At 34.8% G+C, this 22982-nt stretch overlaps 1 protein-coding gene across 7 annotated transcripts in view; it reads right to left on the reverse strand.

The window, feature by feature from the left end:
* COL24A1 (collagen type XXIV alpha 1 chain) overlaps window positions 1–22982 on the reverse strand; it is a 386758-nt gene that overhangs the window by 125548 nt on the left and 238228 nt on the right. For all 7 annotated transcript variants that reach the window (XM_031650448.1, XM_031650446.1, XM_021943525.2 and 4 more), the window contains 4 exons: window positions 17555–17608; window positions 17229–17273; window positions 17066–17110; window positions 10581–10634 (listed from right to left, as the gene is read on the reverse strand). In XM_031650448.1, the coding sequence (XP_031506308.1) occupies window positions 10581–10634; window positions 17066–17110; window positions 17229–17273; window positions 17555–17608 (198 nt within the window). The remainder of the gene's footprint in view (window positions 1–10580; window positions 10635–17065; window positions 17111–17228; window positions 17274–17554; window positions 17609–22982) is intronic.

The raw sequence follows: 22982 nt of genomic DNA on the forward strand, positions 1-22982 counted from the left end.
AACCACAGAAATTTATTTCCCACAGTTCTGGAGGCTGGAAAGTCCAAGATAAAGGTGCTGGCAGATTCAGTGTCTGGTGAAGGCCCACTTTCTGCTTCATAGATGGTGCCTTCTAGTTGTGTCCTCACATGTTAGAAGGGGCAAGCTAGCTCTTGCATGCCTCTTTCATAAAGGCACTAATCCCAATAATGAGGGCACAGCGCCCCAAACATGCTGCCCTATAATACCATTACCTTGGGGACTGGGATTTCAACAAATGAATTTTTGGGGAAACATGGTCCAATTATAGCAGACATATTGATTCATACTGATTGCTTCAAATTTTTTGCACCTATAAATAAAGCTGCTATAAACATTCTTGTACAGGTTTTTGTGTGGACATAAGTTTTCAATTCATTTGGGTGAACACTAAGGAGCATGATCACTGGATCATATGGTAAGAGTATGCCTACCTTTGTAAAAAAACTGTCTTCCAAAGTGGCTGGACCATTTTGCATTCCCACTAGCAATGAATGAGAGCTCCTGTTGTTCCACATCCTTGCCAACCTTTGGCATCATCAAAGTTTTGGATTTTAGTCATTCTAACAGGTGTATAGAGGTATGTCATTATTGTTTTAATTTGCAATTCTCTAATGACATATGATGTTGAGCATATTTTTACATGCTTCTATACTATTTCTATATCTTCTTTGGTGTGGTGTCTGTTCAGATCTTTTGCCAACATTTTAACTGGTTTTTAAAGAAAATTGTTGACTTTTAAATGTTTTTTCTGTATTTTAGATACAAGTCTTTTATCAGATATATGTTTTGAAAATGTTTTCTCCCAGTCTGTGGACTGTCTCTTCATTCTCTTAACAGTGTTTTTTCAAGGCAGATTTAAAAAGATGTTAATGAAGTCCAACTTATCAATTTTTTCTTTCATGGGTAGCGCTTTTGGGGATGTAGATAAAAACTCACCAACAAACCTCAGGTCACATCGATTTTCTTCTATGTTTATATTTTAGGAGTTTTATGGTTTTGTTTTTTACATGTAAGTCTATGATTCATTTTGAGGGGGTGTGTGTGTGTGTGTATGTATGAGGTATAAGATCTGCATCTAGATTCATGTTTTGCATGTGGGTATCTATTTGTTCCAGTATAATTTGTTGAAAAGACTATCCATTGTATTGTCTTTGCTCCTTTGTCACAGATCACTTGACTTTATTTGTGACTATATACTGTGTATATTGTGTAGAACAAAGAGTATATCTGTGTTCTATTTCTGGGTTCACCATTCTGTTCCAATGAACTACAGTTGAAATTTAAACCAACATAAGGGTTACAGTGCCAACCTCCTGCACAGTTAAAAATCTGAGTACAACTTTCAACTCCCCAAAAATGTAACCGTTTATAGCCTACTATTGACTGGATGCCTTGCTAATAACATAAGCAGGTGTTTAACAGATATTTTATATGTGTATTATACATATACACATATACACATATTTTATATGTATATTATACACTGTAGTTTTAAAGTAAGCTAGAATAAAGAATACTGTATTCTTAAGTGGAAGTAGAGCATCATCAAGATCTTCATCCTCATTGTCTCCATGCTGAGTAGGCTGAGGAGGTGGAAGAAGAGGAGAGGTTGTTCTTGCTGTCTCAGGGGTAGCAGAAGTAGAAGAAAATCCACAAATAAGAGGACCTTTGCAGTTCAAACCCATGTTGTTCAAGGGTCAATTGTACTTGTCTATTCTTTTGCCAATATTACACTGTCTTGATTACTGTAGTTTTACAGTAAATCTTGAAGTCAGTGTCAGTTCTCCAACTTTGTTTTTCAATATTGTATTGGCTATTCTGGGTCTTTTGCCTTTCCATAGAAACTTTAGAATCTGTTAATATATACAATGTAACTTGCTTGGATTTTGATTAGAACTGCATTGAATTGATAGATCAATTTGTGAAGAACTAATATCTTAACAGTATTGAGTCCTTCTACCTATGACCATGAAATATCCTTCCATTTAATTTCTTTGATCAAAGTTTTCCTCATACAGATCTTACATATATTTTGTTAGATTTATACCTATTTCTTTCTCTCTTTTTTGGTGCTAATGTAAATGATATCGTGTTTTTCATTTTAAATTCCAATTACTCATTGCCAGTAATACAGAAAAGCAATTGATTTTTGTATATTAACTTATACCCTGTTATGCTACAATCTCATTATAACTGCTTATTAGTTTAGGGAATTTAAAAAATAAGTTCTTGAAGATTTTTCACACAGACAGCCATGCCATCTACAAAGGAAGACAGTTTTATTTCTTCTTTCCCAATTTGTATACTTTTTATTTTCTTTTCTTATTGCACTAGCTAGGACTTCCAGGACAATGCTGAATAGGAGTTAAAATTTAACAAAGGAGGAACATGTTTTCCTTATTCCCTTGCTCTTAAAAGTATCTCGTTTTCACCGGTAAGTATAACGTTGGCTATAAGATTTTTAAAAAAATATGTTTTTCAAAAAGCTGAGGAAGTGCCCCTTTATTTCAAGTTTGAGAATTTTTTTTTTTATCATGAATGGTTGTTAGATTTTGTCAAATGATTTTCCTGCATCTTTTCATATCATATTTTCTTATTTAGCCTGTTGAGGTGGTGGATTATATTAACTGACATTCTACTGTTAAACCAGTCTTGTAAACCTGGAAAAAATTATACTTGTTTATGATGCATAATTCTGTTTATACATTGTTTGATTCAATTTGCTAATATTTTGTTGAGGATTTTACATCTATGTTCATGAATGATATTGGTCTATAGTTTTCTTTTCTTGTGATATGTTCGTCTGGTTTTTTTATTAGGGTAATGCTCATGTAATGGCCTCACGTATGTGGCCTCATATAATTAGGAAATATTCTGTTGTTTCTATTTTCTGGAACAGCTTGTACATAACTGGTATCATTTGTTCTTTAAATGTTTAGTTGAATTCACCAATGAGATAACCTGAGACCAGTGCTTTCTGTTTCAGAGGGTTATTAGTGATGGATTCTGTTTCTTCATCAACATACGTTGATGAAGATATTGATGGAAATCAAATCAAATCAAATCAAGTCAAAGCAAACCTATTCAGGTTATCCTTTTCTGTTTATGTGAGTTTTGGTAAAATATGTCTTTTAAGGAATTGGTCTATTTCATTTAAGTTATCAAATTTGTGGAAATATTGGGAGGCTGAGGCAGTCCAATCACAAGGTCAGAAGTTTGAGATCAGCCTGACCAACCTGGTGAAACCCCATTTCTACTAAAAATATTTAAAAAGTTAGCCAGGCATGGTGGCACGCACCTGTAATCCCAGCTACTCAGGAGGCTGAGGCAGGAGAATCGCTTGAACCCGGGAGGTGGAGGTTGCAGTGAGCTGAGATCACACCACTAGCCTGGGTGACAGAGCGAGACTCCGTCTCAAAAAAGAAAAAAAAAATTGTGAAAATAGAATTGCTCATAATATCCATTTATTATCATTTTAATGCTAATTATATCAGTAGTGATATTGATATTCTGATATTAGTAATTTGTATTTTCTCTTTTTTTTCCCCTTGGTTAGCCTGGCCTGAGGTTGATTAATTTTGGTCGCACTGATGTTCTCTATTGTTTTCCTGTTTTCAATTTCACTGATTTCTGCTGATTTTCATTACTTATTTTCTTCTGCTTACTTTGTATTTAATTTGCTTTTCTTTTATAGTTTCCTAGGATGGAAGCTTAGATTACTAATCTTAAGTATTTCTTCTTTCCTCGTATTTTGATTCAGTGCTATAAATTTCCCTCTAGGCACTGCATCTCAAGCATTTTGACAAACTATATTTTCATTTAGTTCAAAATATTTTTAAATTATTCCTGAAACTCCTTTTTTGACCAATAAGTTATTAAAAGTGTATTATTTAATCTCCAAATATTTTGGAAATCTCCAGTCATTTTCTGTTACCGTAGTTTGAGAGCAAACGTTGTATGATGTCTAGTCTTTCAAATTTGTTAAGGTGTTTTATGGCCCAGAATTTGGTCTCTCTTGGTGAATGTTCCACGTCAGTTTGTGAAGAGTGTGTATTCTACTGTTGTTGGATAACATATTTTATAAATGTAAATTAAACCTAGTTGACTTACGGTACTCTCTGTTGACTAATTTTCTGCCTGCTGCGTCTCTCAATTACTGATAGAGGGGTGTTATTGTCTCCAACTATAATAATAGAGTCATCTATTTTTCCTTGAAAATCATCTCAGCATTTGCTTCACGTATTTTGATGCTTCATTGTCAGGTGAATTAAGTATTGTTATGCCATCTTGCAGAAATGACCCTGCTATCATTGTGCCGTGTCTCTCTTTACCCTGATAATTTTTCTTGTTCTGAAGACTGCTTTCTCTGACATATAAACATTTCCAGCTTTCCTTTGATGAACGTTAGCATGATATACTTTCCTTCATATTTCAAACGGATTTCCTGAAGACAACATACAATTGGGTCTTGCTTTCATATTCACTTTGGCAATCTCTTAAGTGGTATACTTAGACCACTGACATTTAAGTGACTATGATATCACTGAGCTAGTATATACCATAGTTGTTAGTTTTCATTTGTTGTCTTTGTTCTTTATTGCTTCTTCTTCTCTGGTCTTCTTCTTCTTTTTAATTTTTTTGGCTTCTCATTTTATTTTTTATTTTTATGTTTATTTCATTTTTGAGATGGAGTCTCACTCTGTCACCCAGGCTGGAGTGTAGTGGCATGATCTTGGCGCACTGCAAACTCTGCCTCCCGGATTCAAGTGATTCTCCCACTTCAGCCTCCTGAGTAGCTGGGACTACAGGCGCGTCCCACCATGTCCAGCTAATTTTTGCATTGTTTTGGTAGAGACGGGGTTTTACCATGTTGTCCAGGTTTGTCTCAAACTCCTGACCACAAGCAATCTACCTGCCTTGGCATCCTAAAGTGCTAGGATTAAAGGCATGAGCCACCGTGCCCACTCTGGCTTCTCATTTTAATTAAGCATTTTATATGATTTCATTTTCTTTCCTGGGTTAGCATACAAATTATACTACTTTTAAAACTTTTTAAAGTGGACACTCTAGAGTTTGCAATACATATTTGCAATTAACCTAAGTCCATTTTCTTTCTTTTTAAAAATACCCTACAGCACCTAGTATTCCTAGGCCATCTCCAATCCCAGTACCAACCAGTCCTGACCCCGTTTAGCATCCAAGATCAGATGAGATTAAGAACATTCAGGGTGCTATGGCCATTGATCTAGTCCATTTTCATATAACACTATACCACTTCATGAGTAGTGCTAGTACTTTATAACAATTCCTCCCTCTTCTTCCTTATAACATTTGACTTATCCATGAGATATAATACCAAATACTGTTGCTATTATTATTTTGTACAAATTGTCTGTTAGATCAATTAAGAATTATAAAAATATTTTATTTTACTTTCATTTATTCCTTCTCTAACACTCTTCTTACCTAAATGAATTTCTAACCTATGTCACTTTTCTTCTCTCTGAAGAACTTCTTTTAACATTACTTGCTGGTCTACTAGTGACAAATTCCTTAAATTTTAGTTTGAGAAAGACTTTATTTCTCTTTTACTTTGAAATTCCCAGCTTCATAATTCCAAAATGTCTGCTATCCCTGAGTCTGTTTCTGCTTATTTGTCTCTGTAGACTGTTTCTGCCTTTTATCTTGCCTTATAATTTTTTTTGAAAGCCAGACATGATATAAATGTAAATGAAACCAAGGTGAATAGGCCTCTAATGTGATATTTTATATTATCTGGCTGTGGGTTAGGCTGTGTTTACTGGTTGTAGCTAGGCGTGTTTCAAAATGGTTACTATCCCTCTCCCTCTGCTGGAAGCAGGAGGGAATTCTCTGTTTGAAAGTGAGAACCTGTTAGGGCTCCGGAAGGACGTAAAACTCAGGAACACGTAGGGGCCTCCCAAAGACTAGGCCCTCTCTGAGTTTTTTTAACACTCAAGCTGGTCTACACTGAGTCTCCAGTAATTTGCTAATTATAGTTTAAAGTGTCCCTACTGTCCAGCTGTGGGCTATGTATTTGCCTGTCTGTCTCTCCATTTTGGGGGCAGTACTTTGTCTTGTGACCTTAAGTCTATGACAGATCTAAGAAGAGTTGTTGACTTTCAGTGTGTCCATCTTTTTTCTTGTTTTGAGGATGGGAGTGATGACTTGACTTCCAAGTTCCTTACATTTCAGACCAGAAAACACATTAATTAATTACTTAATTAATTTAGAGGCAGAGTCTTGTTCTGTCACCCAGGCTGGAGTGCAGTGGCACGATCTAGGCTCACTGCACCCTCCGCCTCCCAGGTTCAAGTAATTCTTCTACCTCAGCTTCCTGAGTAGCTAGGATTACTGGCACCCACCACCATGCCTGGCTGATTTTTTTTTTTTTTTTTTTTTTTTAGTAGAAACGGGGTTTTACCATGTTGGCCAGGCTGGTCTCAAACTCCTGACCTCAAGTGATCCACTTGCTTTGGCCTCCCAAAGTGGTGGGTTTACAGGTGTGAGCCACTGTGCCCAACCCAGAAAACACTTTACTATTGTCAACCTAAATAACAAAGAGAAAGAGGCTCTCTAAAAGAAATAAGGTATTTATTTTGGAATAGAGCATTGTAATGGGAATATGCATGCCGTAGTAAGCTATGCACATATTCAGGGAGATAAAGAAAGGGAATAGTTTGTAAAGGAAAAATGAGGATTATATAATTGTTTTGAAATGTTTATCCTTGGCTATAAATATCAACAATAATGGTGATACCAGTCCAAGGCTGGACAGGCCGTTGCTGGGCAGATGTCTTTTCAGAAATATTTTTTGTATATGGATGCAAATGTTCTTTGGGCAAGGTTGTGATTTTTGCAATTTTTTGTGATCGTTTGTGCTATCAGGCATCTAAGAATGAGAACTCTGTCTTTATGGCCTTCACCTGTATTTGTCAGATTTTTCTTTTATTTTCTTAACATCAGTGACTCCATTTTGATTCTGACAACTTTTACACTATGATTTTTAAATCTTTTTTTGGGGGGAGACTGGGAGATTCAGCTAGAAGCCAAATTGTGCTCCACACACAATAATTTTTTTTTTTTTTTTGAGATAGAGTCTTACTCTGTCACCCAGGTTGGAGTGCAGTGGTGTGATCTTGGCTCACTGCAGCCTTTGCCTCCTGGGTTAAAGCAATTCTGCCTCAGCCTCTCAAGTAGCTGGGACTACAGGTGTGTACCACCACGTCTGGCTAATCTTTTGTATTTTTAGTAGAGGTGGGGTTTCACTATATTGGCCAGGCTGGTCTTGAACTCCTGACCTCAAGTGATCCATCCACCTCGACCTCCCAAAGTGCTGGGATTACAGGCATAAGCCACTGTGCTTGGCTCCCATGCAATGATTTTTAAAGAATCAAAAATGGCTGGCCGGATGCAGTGGCTCACACCTGTAATGCCAGCACTTTGGGAGGCAGAGGTGGGCAGATCACAAGGTCAGGAGATCAAGACTATCCTGGCTAACACGGTGAAACCCCATCTCTACTAAAAATACGAAAAATTAGTGGGGCGTGGTGGCAGGCACCTGTAGTCCCAGCTACTCAGGAGGCTGAGGCAAGAGAATCGGTGGAACCTGGGAGGCAGAGGTTGCAGTGAGCCAAGATTGCGCCACTGCACTCTAGCCTGGGAGACAGAGCGAGACTCCATCTAAAAAGAAAAAAAATAAAAATAAAAAGTTGCTAAATTTTAGATTCCTTGTTTTTGTATTTTTCATTATATCTGTGATATATTAATAGATTTCTTAACAACAACTAACTTTTCCTTGATTGTAATTCTTCCTTTTACTTCACTGAGGTGGATAATTCTTTATATACATGGTTAAATTTTACTTAATTTTTCGTTCAGATTTTTACAATTATATTTGTAAGTGAAATTCATCTGCCGCTTTATTTTGGCTGCTCTCTTTGTCTGACTGAGATGCTGATATAGGGTACTCTTATCTTTTGTTTCCAAGACTGTTGCTACTCTAATGAGGAACTGAGTGAAGTTTTATTATACACTTTTAGTTAACTTGAGAATCCTATTAACTATTTTTTGAGGTAAGTGGAAATGACTTCTGTTATCTAAGAAAAAGTAGCTAGAAAATAATATTTTAAAATTTACAGGGGATATTATAAAGGAAGCTTATGAAGAGTTTAAATTTTAGAGTATAGCATTCCCCTTGTTCCCTCTTTAAAGGCAGTTTTCAATAATTAAGAGATATTAACTATATTTATTTAGGTCAGGAGATTTTTTTTTCAACTTATCTTCTGAAACGGAAGAATAAATGAACAATATGATAAAAGAGAAAATGAACAAATGTCACCATTCTCCTCTTATTGAGGGCGATTGTGCAGGTTGTACACTACATAAACCAAGGGACATTATTTGTTACAAGGTTTGAGTTGATTAGGCATTTTCTTTCTGTACATATGTGATTAAAATCTACATCAGGGGTCAGCAAATTTCTTTTTTTTCAAGGGCAAGACAGTAAGTATTTTAGGCTTGTGGGTCATGTGGTCTCTGTCAAAACTTTTAAATTTTGCTGTCATAGTATGAAAGCAGCCATTCATACATAAGGGAATTGTTGTGGCTGTGTTTCAATAAAATTTGATTTACAGAAGCATAACGGGACTGAGGGCTGTGGTTTACCTATCCTACTTTATGCCTACATACTTCTAAGGGAATCTAATGTTATCACGAAGATTTTAAGATGGGTTATGGTTATAGCTGAAACTCCTAACTTACATATCTGATTTTCCTCTTACTCTCTCTGTTTCTTGTGCAGTTTCAACCTTTTCTGCCAGGGTTTTGTAAATGTTGTAGCTCTTTAAGCCTCAGCCTTAGATCTTTTTCTTTTCTCACCTCTATACTCTTTCTATAGGCAATGAATCCAATATTTTTTAACTTCAGTGCATTCCTCTACTCTGAATCCAACTGCCAACTTCATGTTTCTCAAAGACACCTCAAATTCAACAGTTAAACTGAATTTATAATCTTCCATTCTCAAACCTACTTTTCTGTGTTTTTTTTTTGTTTCAGTGAGTATTATCATCAACTCTTTAATACAATAAGCCAGAAATTTAAGAATTATACTTCACATACAGAGTCTTTATTACCTATTGATTTTATCCCCTTTTGAATCATTCTGTCCACTTCATCTCTCTGCTCATAAAAAAGGTGCTGCTGATTTTTATCTGTATTATTGCAACAGCCAGCCATTCTTGGCTCCTTCCATTTTGTGATTTGACTGACACAGTCAAAACAGACATCAGATAATAAACTAAACAATCTGATAATAAAGCTAGTCCTAGACCTTTAATAACATCCTTTGTTCTAAGGATAAAAATTTAAAATGTTGGCAATAGCCCTCATAAAGCTGTGTGTGTTTTGCCACCTGCCTCCTTTCTAACCCCATCTGGCACTTACTTATATATACCAGACATTATACCAGGAAAGGGGATTACAAAGATAAAATAAATGGTCTCTGATTTCAAGCAGGTTACAGACTTTTTAGGGGATATACTTAAGTAAATAATGCTAAAGAGAGTTGCATTATTTTAGGTCAGATAAATATCAGAATCGAAATGACATGTTAAGATATGCATAATAGGGAGAAAACCAAGAAGGATTTAGCTTAAAAAATCAACAACATATCTAAAATTCTTTATTTGGAAAGAACTATATATACTGTCAAATCTTTACTTATTGTTTTGAGAGCTTATATCATAGGTTAAATATATAAATGAGGAAAAGGTTATGGTAAGAACAGCTCTTTGACTGTTAGAATTTTCCATTTGCCACTAACTAAATGAATTATACAAAAGCCACTTGTAAATCTTTGTGTCAACTGATGATAAAATCAATGCAGTTGTTTGAAAGACTATATTGTATTGTACATCTTAGAAGCACATTATAGCACATTACATCTGACACCATTAACCAGAAGAATGACTTCATTGGCAAAAAAGAATAAATTGTAAGAAAGTAGGTGTGACAGGTCTTTCCTTTTCACAACTTACCTTCCATGGAAACTCTGAAACTGTTTCATAACGATTTCATAAGTTTTTGTATTGATGCAAGTTTTTGTACTGTTGATGTAACTGCATTTCTGTCATGTTTGCACATTTTGGCCCATCAAAATGTTTGGCTTCTCTCTATATGGTCTTCTAATTGTAGAAATTGCCTCATAAGTGTGATTGTGCGTGTGTGGCAATGTAATATTATAAGAACAGCAAGCCATTCAGAAAGAGAATTTCTGAGATTCAATAAAACAGAGTTTTCTTTGTTGAAAACAGAAATATGCTCAGATTTAACAGCTCCAGAAAAACAGCACCATATTTGACTATATGAAACCAGAAAGGCACGATAAACTATTACTTTTTATTCTATGTGATTTGTCTGTGGTGTCTATGATAAATGCTGCTTTCTAAAACATACCAGTCACAGCACAGCAGAGCAATAATAGAAATGTAAATGTACATTATGAGAAAAACACAATTAGAAAAGTATAAACATAAACTTACTGGCTCTCCTGGAAGTCCTCTGTCACCTGTACTTCCAGGCAATCCCTGTAAACCCTGGACAAATAAAGGCAATACTTGTAGGAAAAGTGTTGTGTGAAGATGTTTTACACAGTTTCCTTACCTTAGCTTTCCTATGGATCCTTCCACCCAACTTTTCTGTCTACTGCTATTTTTTTTTTTTTTTTTTGCTTTTGTGGTAAATTTACTATTTTAACCATTTTTAAATGTAGTTACGTGGCATTAAGTACATTCACATTGTTGTGTAACCATCACCAGAACTTTTTCATCTTCCCAAACTGAAACTCTGTACCCATTAAATACTAACTCCCCATCACCCCTTTTTTCTATTCCCTGGCAACCAATATAGGTCCATTTACTAATACTTTTTTATGCTATAATCGTTTTATGTATTACATCTACATATATTTTAAACTACACATTTGCAAAGTTATAATTTTTGCTTTAATATAAATAAAATGTTTTCATAATGTAAATGAAATACATACTTTAGAGATGTTTAATGGGAAATAATGTTTATCATTTACCCACATATTTGCCTTTTGTCTCTATGAATTTGAATACCCTAAGTACCTCATATCAGTGAGATCATACAATATCTGCCTTTCTGTGACTGGCTTATTTTACCTAGCATAATGTCTTCAAGGTTCATCCCTGTTGTAGCATGCGTGAAAACATTCTGCTTTTTAAGGTTGGGTCCACTGTATGCATATCCCACATTTTGTTTATGTATTAGTCTATCAAAGAACATGGATTACTTTCAACTTTTGGCTATTGTGAATAATGTGGCTATGAATATGGGTATACGAGTATCTGTATGAGTCCCTTTTTTCAATTATTTGGGTATCTACCTAGAAGTGGAACTGATAGACCATATGGTAATTCTCTGTTTAACTTCTTGACAAACCACCAAACTGTTTTCCACAGCAGTCCCCCTATTTTATATTTGTACCAGTAATGAACAAGGGTTCCAATTCCTCCACATCCTTGGCCACACATATTTTCTTTTTTTTTTTTTTAATAACAGCATTATAATGTTTGTGAAATAGTATCCCATGGTGGTTTGATTTTCATTTCCCTAATGACGAGTGATGTTGAGCATCTTTTCATGTGCTTACTGGCCATCTGTATACCTTCTTTGGAGAAATGCCTGTTCAAGTCCTTTGCTCATTTTTCCATCAGGTTGTTTTTTTATTCTTGAGTTGTAGGAGTTCTTTGTATCTACCCCTATTTTTATTTAATCCTCACTCCTATACTGTGACAAATAATTGCCCAAAATTATTTTAAATCTGAATTTCTTTACAGTTTTAATGTCCACATAAAGTTTCCTTTTTCAAAAAATAATAATGTCCTTGTGATGTGCTAATAAGTATGATTTATGTCTTTAAACCCTGGCAAGGCACAGGAGACTCAGAACCTAGATAACTGGAAATAACCATACTGAACCTGTAACTTCCTTTTTTCCCCATCTTTACACTCTTTGTAGTACCATAAAAGAGTGTTTCAGATATGAAGTAGATAGAACACTAAACCAAATTCTGAGTCTTCTCTGACTCAGTCAAAGATTTATTGAGCATTTACTGTGTGCGAGGCACCGATGACCACTGACAATACATAACATGTTGACCCATTTGTAAGTTGCATCTTCTTTTTTTGCTCTATTTTATTTATTTATTTATTTTTTTGAGATGGAGTCTCACTCTGTTGCCCATGCTGGAGTGCAATGGCGTGATCTCGGCTCACTGCAAGCTCTCCATCCCGGGTTCACGCCATTCTCCTGCCTCAGCCTCCCGAGTAGCTGGGACTACAGGCGCCCGCCACCACGCCTGGCTAACTTTTTTATTTTGTATTTTTAGTAGAGATGGGGTTTCACCGTGTTAGCCAGGATGATTTTGATCTCCTGACCTCGTGATCCGCCTGCCTGGCCTCCCAAAGTGCTGGGATTACAGGCGTGAGCCACTGCGCCCAGCCGTAAGTTGCATCTTCTGCATTATTGACCTTGGGAAAGTTGATAACTATACAGCTAATCACAAATACCATTTTACCTTAAAAAACTAAAAGGTATAAAAATATGACATTAAATTAGAAGTAAAGATATTCAAAGTTCTTAGCAACACACCGTCTTCTAAGTTATAATCTTTAATGCTATGTTCAGTTTCTCTGGCTAGGGAAAGGGAACTATGTAAAATTATGGACTCCCATCTAGTTGAAGCTCTGTTTCAGTCATGTAAATGATATGGTGCCTATTTACTCCAGGCTCCTTAATTAAGAGATAGGATCATTATAAGGAATCTCTCTGTGCCTAGTAGAACAACTGAAATATACAGAAAACTTCAGAACTTTAAATAATATCTGCCCAATTTTCTTTGTAAAGTATGTATAGACATAATATCAAGCTTATCATGTACTTTTAATGCTGTTGATACTGCATAAAAGCTCTTTTGCAAAGCCACGAAATAATTTAAGTGGACTCTGTTTTTATTGGGGAAAAAGCAGAAAAGCACAAGCTGGAATAAAATAAAAATTATCTTTAAGGCTTTTTAGAACTCCCTTCTCCATTATTTCAACCCAGTAACTATGATAATGATGACCATGAGGATAACAATGGTTATTTTGGTTGTTATTTATTAGAGCCTGTTCCAGGAACATAATAAATAACATTTGTTATAACTATAAAAGATTTCCTATATCAAAGATGGGGAAACTGAAGCCCAGTGAAGTTAAGTAATTTGTACAAAGTCAAGACTGCTAGTAAGTGGCAAAGCCAATATATGACTTCCAATATGATTGATTCCAATAAAATATAATGATACATTATATGCAAGGGAATAATTATATATATATGTAATATATATATATAAAACTGTGGACTACTTATCAGAAATACAGACGGCCAAAAGAAAATGGCAAGTTATCCTTACAGAGTTGAATAAAAAGACTCTGTCAACCTAAAATCTGATATCCGGTGAAACTATACTTCAAAAGTAAAGGAGAAATAAAGACATTTCATAAACAAAACCTAAGAGAAATATGTACTAGCAGACTTTACTACAAGAAATATAAAGGATGTTCTATAGGTTACAGGGAAATGACATCATTTGGAAACACAAATCTTCAGAAAGTAATGAACAGCATCAGAAAAGGCAAATATGTGGGTAAATGATAAACATTATTTCCCATTAAACATCTCTAAAGTATGTATTTCATTTACATTATGAAAACATTTTATTTATATTAAAGCAAAAATTATAACTTTGCAAATGTGTAGTTTAAAATATATGTAGATGTAATACATAAAACGATTATAGCATTAAAAAGTATTAGTAAATGGACCTATATTGTTGGCAAGTTTCTTACACTTGTGTTAAGTATTTACATAAAACACTTATTTTGTGGCACTTCACAGAAGAAGTTTGCTGACCCTTGACCTAGAATAACCATGGAAAATTATAATGAGAAGAAATAGAGCTAAAAATCCAACAGACAGATTAAAATAGAATTCTCAAAATTATTCAATGCCAACAGAAGACATTGAAAAAAACAACAAAAAGGAAACAAACAAAAACAGATCATTAAATGGGAGACCCAAATCTAACCATATCAATTACGTATCAATAATTACATTAAATTGAAATTGAACAAATGCTCAAATTAAAAGGCAGAAATTGTCAGAATGAATAAAACGCAAGGTCTAACTATAAGATAAGATATTCACTTTAAATATCAAGACACAGATAGGTTGAAAGTAAATTAAGGAACAAGATATGCCATGTAAGCAGCAAGCTAAGAAAGCTGGAGAAACTTTATATTAGTATTAATATCAGATGAAGAATACTTCACAACAAACAGTATTACCAAGAGTAAAAAGCATTACCAGAGATAAAGAAGAATATTTTTTAACAACAAAAAAGGATCAGCTGATGAGGAAGACATAATAATTACAAATGTGAATAAACTTGCAATAGAATTTAAAAATACATAAAGCAAAATTGGAAAGAATCAAAGGTAGAAATAGAGAAACACAAAAATTATAGTTGGAGAATTTTTACACCCCTATCTCACAAACTGATAGAATATCTAGATTTAAAAAAATACTCAGTAATGTATGAGTTATGATAGTTTTTATATTATTTAGAGAACCTAAAATAGTGATCCAGGCCTTAACACCTTATTAACACAGTGGATTGTGGTCTTTTTTCCTGATTTTCTTTTGAGTCAGATGTATGGGAGGCAAGTATTGTATAGGAAACAGTGTTGGTCCACAGACAAATACACTTTTACTAGTTATCTGGATTACCAGAGCACTATGTGTTGCCAGTTTTCATTTAATTCCTGGCTTAAAATTATGAAAACTTAGAGATGGAGAGGGTCTTAGAGCTCTCATCCTAACCATTTTTTAAAATTCATTTTAAAAATAAAGAATATGTATTCTTAGAGATGGGGGTCTCACTACATTGCCCTAGCTGGTCTCGAACTCCCGGGCTCAAGAGACCTTTCTTCCTCTGCCACTGAAAGTGCTGTGATTACAGGCATGAGCCATCACGCCTAGCCCTAACCAATTTAAACACGGTTATATGGTTTTTAGGAGCATACACTAGACCAAAAGTCAATCTGACCTCAAATTTAGTTTTCTAATATACAGCACTGCCTGTTTGTTGATAGTGCATAAATGACTAGAGACACTAAGACTGTGCTGAAGGATCAAATGAATCTTAGGGGCTTGTTTGGCTTTTTTCAATTGATTGTTCCCAGCTTCTCCAAGATCTCAATTCAATCAAGGAGAAGGAGACAATGTAGGTATAGAGCCAAGTAAACCTCAATAACTATTATAAATTCATATTTAATGTCCAACTTTGTCATGCACTAAGGAAACTTAATTCTTCCAGGAGTCTACGTGACACGTTTGCCAGGGTAAGGTTTCAAACCAGGGTAAGGTTACAAAATGATTCTAGTATCTTTTATTTAATTGAGAAAGTCAAACATGAAATATTACATTTATACAAGCATACATTGATGGGCTAAAAATGAAGGTAAAATTCTAGGGAAGGTCAAAAATGAATGACCTATAATTTTACCTTCATTTTCAGTACATCAATGAATACAAAATGAATAAGTAATTTTATTTATCTGGGCCTCATTTTTTTTTTAAATGAGAGGAATGAACTTGAGCTCCAAACTTTTCCACTCACTGCAACGTATGGGCACTGTATAAAGTACAGCAAAGTAGTCATAATCTATACAAATACCATTTATATCGATATAATAGAAACTCAGATGATGAATATTAAAACTCAAGTAACATTCTTTGAGGATAACGTTAATCAATAATACAATGCCACACACAAGTTCTTTCCCAGACACAGTCATTTATTTTCTGTCTTAGGTCTCTGGTATTTTAGGTTGGATCACTGTTAAACACAATGTTATTGTGGGAAACAGCGGGCAGGGGGCAGCAGATTTCAAAAAGGAACAAGCAAATGCAGTGACATTTACTATGTAAACAATTATTAATAGTATAGCAGCTAAAACATTTTTATTCTATCCTTTTCTGTCTCCTGAGCTGCAATATATTTATATTATCTATTTTTATAACTTTATATTATATATATGTGTATATAACAAATCAAAATGTCATCATTAAAAATTAAAATTCTGAATGAAAGTAAAAATATTCATATACCTAAGCTTATGTGCTCATATACATGTACTATCTTATGTGTCTATGTGTAAGTATGCATGTGTGGGTAAATCTTTATTTAACTTTTTTTTTCCTCTTACTTAGTGATGATAACCACAGAACTTGTTGCCTTTCAGGGAAAAAAATGTATAATTCTGGTAAGATTTTTGATGGTAGGAAAATAACTAGTATTATAAAATATTAACAACTCCTAAGAAGTGCCATGGGAAGGCATGATGACACACACAGCTCTACACTCCAAAGGCCTAAAAGGAATTCAAGTTGAGTTAAAAGAAAACTAGGCAAGAGGCCCCAAAAAAGTTACTTATTATGTTAGCTTTATTAACGTCTCATTATATTTATATATCATGCCATTTTATTTTGAAATGGGTTTTACAGTAAAACTAATTTATCTTCACTCTATTTATCATAGAGTGAAGTAAAAGTATCAGTTATAACCACCAGTTACGGATAGGTACAACCCAGGCCCAGAATGGGTAAGCAACTTGCTCAAATAAAACAATGACCCAATGATTAAAGGAGAAAAAGAACTTACATTCTTTTAGTCCAACGTACTGAATACTAAACAATAGTTGTATCAGAGAATAAAGCAGGTAAGGGTAATCAGTTCATAATTTATACATATATCAAGATATCACATTGTATACTGCAAATATATGTAATTTTTATGCGTCAAAAAATCCCCCAAACATTGTTTGAGCAGCCCCTCTCCTCAAAAAATAGCAGATAAAAATTGTTCATCGCCTGATTTTTTTTTTTAATTACTTACTGGTTTCCCTTGAACTCCTCTTTCTCCAGGGTTTCCAGTCTTCCCCTACACGAGAAAGAAAATGCTTGAGTCAAGTAGTCCCCTCCAAAAAGATTAATTATACTAAGAGAAACAAAAAAGACTTAAAATGTTCATCTTTAATGTGAAATGTTTTATTACTTACAATAAGACCATGAGGCCCTCTTTTTCCTTGATCTCCTTTTTCACCCTAACAAAGCATCAAAGCCAGGTGAGTTAGTAAGAATGTGAATTATCGTCTTATATATGCTAGCATATATTCACATACAAAAAGATAGTAAGTATACAGTTCAATATTGAAAAATAAACATCTCTGTGTCTGTAGTAAAAACTTTTATGTGTTTCATACTTAGACAAAGAGAAAATTTAGAACCATATTTTTGTAAGGAAATATGTTGTTTTTTAGACCAGTAGGACATACGGGCTCAATAAAATTTAACTGTGTGTGAAATGAGAAAAATCAATGATTACCTTGGCACCTTGTATACCTTGTTCCCCTAAGAGACCATCTGGTCCTCTTGGTCCCTAGAGGTGAAAAAAATATCCTGTTGTTAATTTGAAAATGTTCCCTTTTTTTTTTTTTTACTGTTACGTGTCCTCACAGATGAAGATGCTGTGCCCTTCTTTAGTAGACAAACTCCTTCTGCTTGATTTTATGCCTGACAACAGAAAATACTACAGCTGGGTATATGGCTCAACCTCTCTGCATGGGAGAATCAGCCCATGTTTTTAAGATTTAATGACAAATAATAAGTCAAATGAGCACAAAAATAGCTAACTCAGTGGTTGAGGTGGTTATAATATAGGTGTGTTATTTGGGTATTTCGTTCACTTTATAGTTTACTCAGCAGCCAGCCAGGATTTATTCTTAATCAACTCTAAATCAAAAGTGGCTGGATTTGTTTCTCTAAACAGTCTCCTTAAGTTTAATATTTTAAGATGGTGCTCTTTTCACGTTATTAGAAAATGATACCAATGCAGGAGCAGAAAACCAAACACAGCATTTTCTCACTTATAAGTGGGAGCTGAATGATGAGAACACATGGACACATGGTGAGGAACAACACACACTGGGGCCTATCAGGGGGCCTGGGGGAGGCAGTGCATCAGGAGGAATAGTTAATGGATGCTGGGCTTAATACCTAAGTGATGGGATGATCTGTGCAGCAAACCACCATGTCACATGTTTACCTGTGCAACAAACCTGCACATCCTGCACATGTGCCCCTGGACTTAAAATAAAAATTGAAGAAAAAAAAAAAGAAATAAAGTTTAGCTGGAATGAAAAAAAGAAAGAAAGAAAGAAAGAAAATGAGTGCTGACTGCATTGTACCTGCTATGCAACTGCTTGCCAGGAATTACTGGGAGATGGCAGGAGCACAGAAAAGGTAAGAGAAAATACTACTGAAAATATTCATGTAAATTTGAAACTTCTCAGTGTTCATTCAATAATTAGCTGCAAAAAAGCCGTTGCAAAAGTCATTCTATAATAAAATGATAGAATACTCTTCCATTAAATTATCACTTTCTTTGGAAGACCTTAAAGTCTTTGTTCAGGGACTTGATTCAATTCTACAGACTCTTAACTGAATACCTGTGGAAAAGGAATTGTATTAAGTGTTATGGTGATTTATAATTGAGAGGAAGTTTCTCTATTATACAAATATACAAAAGACAATTATATATATATATATATATATATAGATATATAGATAGATAGATATAGATAGATAGATATATAGATAGATAGATAGATAAAGACATGCCAAGGACCAAAACAAGAATTCAAAGAGGGAGACAACCTTCACATTTGTAATGGGAATAAAGATATTTTTAGCAGATGGAGGTCGAGTTCTCATAGACTTATTTCAAATAGAAGAAACTCTACATTGAGGGATAGTATGAGAAAAAAAATACAGAGGCATGAAAAAAGATGCTCACAGAATAAAAACATAGTTTGTTTGGTTAGGCTATTGATTACATGTTGATAAATATTAAGATGTAAGTGTGGAAAAGAAGACTAGGACTTACAAGGTGAAGGACTGAAGTTTACTTTTAAATAATTTGGCAGAAAACTGATGCTGAATATTTCTATACAGAACAGTGATACACATCTCCCAGGACAACATACAGATTTGAAGGAGTCCTTTAGGCTTCAGAATCTTCTCTTGTATCACATCTGAGATAAGCTTTGGTTTAGCTTTATATTATTAAAAGCTATTTACTGTAATAGGACTCTCTTCTCGGAACTCTTAGGGTAACTGCATTCCTTGATCCTCAGAGGCACATTCATGGATTTGGACAGAACACATACTTCATGGAGGATCTGTAGCTCCACTGATCCTGCCCTACAATTTCTAAGTCTATATTCAAGGTACTCCAAAATCTATTCCCAACTTCCTTTCTGCTCTATTTTCCAATGAAGGACTGAAAAACTGAACTACAGTCTTACTGTGCAAGACCTTGAAGATCAAGTTGAGGAGCATGGACTTAATTTAATAGATCAGTATTTTTTAACATGTGTTATTCATTCAGCAGATGTATACTGAGTGCGTACTAAAAGCCAGGCATTGTTTTAGGTCCAGAGGACACGGTAGGGAGAAGAGACAAATCCCTGAATTCATAAACAAGCAAATAAGTACGTAAAAATAAATTATAAAATGAAAATATGTAGTTAAGTGTAATGAAGAAAAATAAAGAACTAGAGAGTATCCAAGGTGGAGAGGACTATTTTAGATAGGGTGGCCTGAAAAGTCTCTCTAAAGTGACATGTGGGTAGACACCTAAAAGAGGTAAGATTGCAAGCTATGCAAATAATTTGGGGAAGGTCACTGTAGCAGAAAAAACAGCAAGTGCAAAGTTCTGATGAGGGGGCATGCTTAGAATATTCAATAATTGAGTATCTGAAGATGAAAAAAGAACAATGTTCAACGGATGACTCAAGTCTTAAGCATGAAGGTACCTCAGGACTTTGCTCTAATAATCACCCTCAACCCTCAAGATGATCTTGAAATTTCAGCCATCTGTATTGATTCTTTTTCTCTAGCACCTTCAATGCCTAATTCTTCTCTTTTTGCTCTGAAAGAAACACAGCTAACTTTTTTGAGTAACAAAAGAAGAAGGCCGAAAGAGTGTGAAAAGGAATGAGTGGTCAACATTCTAAAATACTATCAAAAACAAGTAAGGTCTAAATTGAAAATGTGTCCACTGGTAATTAATTGGGCCCTTAAAACTCCTTTACAACCTAGAATTTCTATGTATTTCTTTGATATTTTATTACTGAGTAATTGGTAGAAGATAACAGCATCAATAGAAAGCAAATTAGAAATGTAGGTTTGCTTGGGGTGGAGAGGGAGGAGTGGTGGAAGATAAGGAGTTCGACTCTAGATGATCAAGCCCAATGAAGTAGGTATCTCCAAGGCTAGTGATAGAGAGTTAGAAAGTTAGAAGTCATTCTGAGTTTACATGGTGGCAGCCATAAGCATTAAGCTTCAAAAGGCCCCCAGACACACAGTTGTACATTTAGAATTTTTTAAAAAAAGATTGTTTTGTCCAAAGATAGAAAATACATTTCATTTCTTAGATAAATCAGATTAAGTGGCTGCCTAGATATATACATAGAAAAGGCTGCATCTAGCTGGACTAAGTCTCATAATTAATTGCCAGTTTCTCGTTTGGGCACAGAAATCACCTACTGCCATTGCTGAACTAGTCCAAACCCCAATTTTTAAGATGAAGAAAATGAAGTTTGTAGATGTTAGATGAGTAGCCTGACTCCCATGATGTCTAAATATACAAAGACTGAACGACTACGCTTTATTAAGTTTATCATATTTTTTCAAAGGTTAGAAAGAAATGAGGTTAATCCTGTCAGCAAGTGAATTCAGGCTGGAATAGAGGACCTGAAATTTAGAAGTTTACAAAATGAATATTAAACATTCACAAGTAAAGTGCTGATTGGTATTGCAAATCAAGGGAACTCCTTCTAAAATTAAGGAATACATATAGTAATGATAACCACTCATTTTATGTTTTACATTTAAAAAATACTTTTACTACTCAAAGCAATCTAGAGATTCAGTGCAATCCCTATCAAAATACCAATGTCATTTTTTCACAGAGATAGAAAAAAAATCCTAAGATTCATATGGAACACAAAAAAGAGCCCAAATAGCCAAAGTAATCCTAAGCAAAAAGAATAAAGCTAGAAGCACCACACTACATGACTTTAAAGTACACTACTGGGCTGCGTGTGGTGGCTCACACCTGTAATCCAACATTTTGGGAAGCCGAGAAGGGAGGATCACTTGAGCCCAGGAGTTCAAGATCAGCCTGGGTAAGATGGCAAGACCCTGTCTCTACAAAAAATTTAAAAATTAGCCAGGCACGGTGGAACATGCCTGTAGAACCAGCTACTTGGTAGGTTGAGGTTCACTTGAAGGAATGAAGAACACACCATCCCAAAATACATCATGAAAACACTGGAGAAATTGTAGTTTCCAGAAGGGCGAGCTGATCTCTCTTCCTGCAGGCAGCAAGCAACCAAGACCCCTCTGGGAGAGCTACCTTCTCCATACCAGCATGAGAAAACAGTCCTTATCACCAGAGACTTAGAATTGAAGGCTGCAATGGACCTGAATAAACACACTTAATGAAGTAACTTGTATCTTCCACCTGTTTTACACCCCCGCTCCCAATATATCTCCTAGTGACTTCCCTAGAAATGTTTACCACTCTAGCTAGATTTTCTTTGTCCTGTCACTTTTTCTCAAATTTATCACTCTTTGTCTAAGAATATAAAAGCATCTTGTTTTGGGCACTTCAGACTTCACTCTCTTGTAAAGATCCCCATATACACACAAAACTAATATAATTTGTAGCTTGTCTTTGTTAATCTGCCTGGTGTCAATCAGGTTTCCAGATCCCGCTGAAGAACCCACTGAGGACTAAAATGGGGGCTGGATGTGATCTCTGGTTGCCACTCATATGTGGGAGCCAAAAAAATTCATTTCATGGAGGTGGAGAGTAGGATGATAGACACCAGAGGCTGGAAAGGGTGTATGGGTAGGAGAGGGAGATAAAAGGAGGTTAGTGGATACAAACATGCAATGAAATGCAGAAATAAGTTCTTTTGTTCAATAACAGAGTAGGGTGACTGTAGTTAGCAATAATTTATTGTATATTTCAAAATAACAAGAAGAGTGGACTTGAAATGTTCCCAACACATAGAAATGATAAATGCTAAAGGTAATGCATACCTATGCCCTGACTTGTTTATGATTCATTCTATGCATGTAACAAAACATCACACCCACCCCATAAATATGTACAAATAGTATCAATAAAAAATAAAAGAATGTTTCTTTAAAAAAACCCTTTACTTAGAAAAATACTTTCACTTTATTATTTCATTTTCTAAGGCAAGACAACACAGAGAATGAAGAAAGAGAAGCTGTGTGACTACAGTGATGATAACCACATTTAGTTTAAAAAACAACCCAAAGGTCTAAGTAATGCAGTTATGTTAATTAAAGGTAATAAAGCCTAAAGTTGCTAGATAAGAGTTTAAGGCTGGCAGAAGAACTCTAGGAGAGCTTGGTACTCTCTCTGTTTAAAGCAAGAGTAAGCTAATTAACTGAAAGCTTAGCTTTATCAACATCTTTAAATTTCACTTTGGTATTGGTTATAGAAGTTATCTCATGGGTTAGTATATACGTCTGCTTTGACTTCTAAGACAAAATAAGCTTTATGACAGGCTATAAGAAAGTTAGGCAAATAGCATTATAATAGGCACCTAAATCTGGCATAGTTATATTTTAAAATAATCATTTAAAAATATCTCATGGATATTCTCTTGGAGTAACTATGCTGGCTAAAGAGAAAATCTAGTATTTACATT

This window comes from Papio anubis, chromosome 1 (genome assembly GCF_008728515.1).
Source record: "Papio anubis isolate 15944 chromosome 1, Panubis1.0, whole genome shotgun sequence".
Taxonomy (NCBI): Eukaryota; Metazoa; Chordata; class Mammalia; order Primates; family Cercopithecidae; genus Papio; species Papio anubis.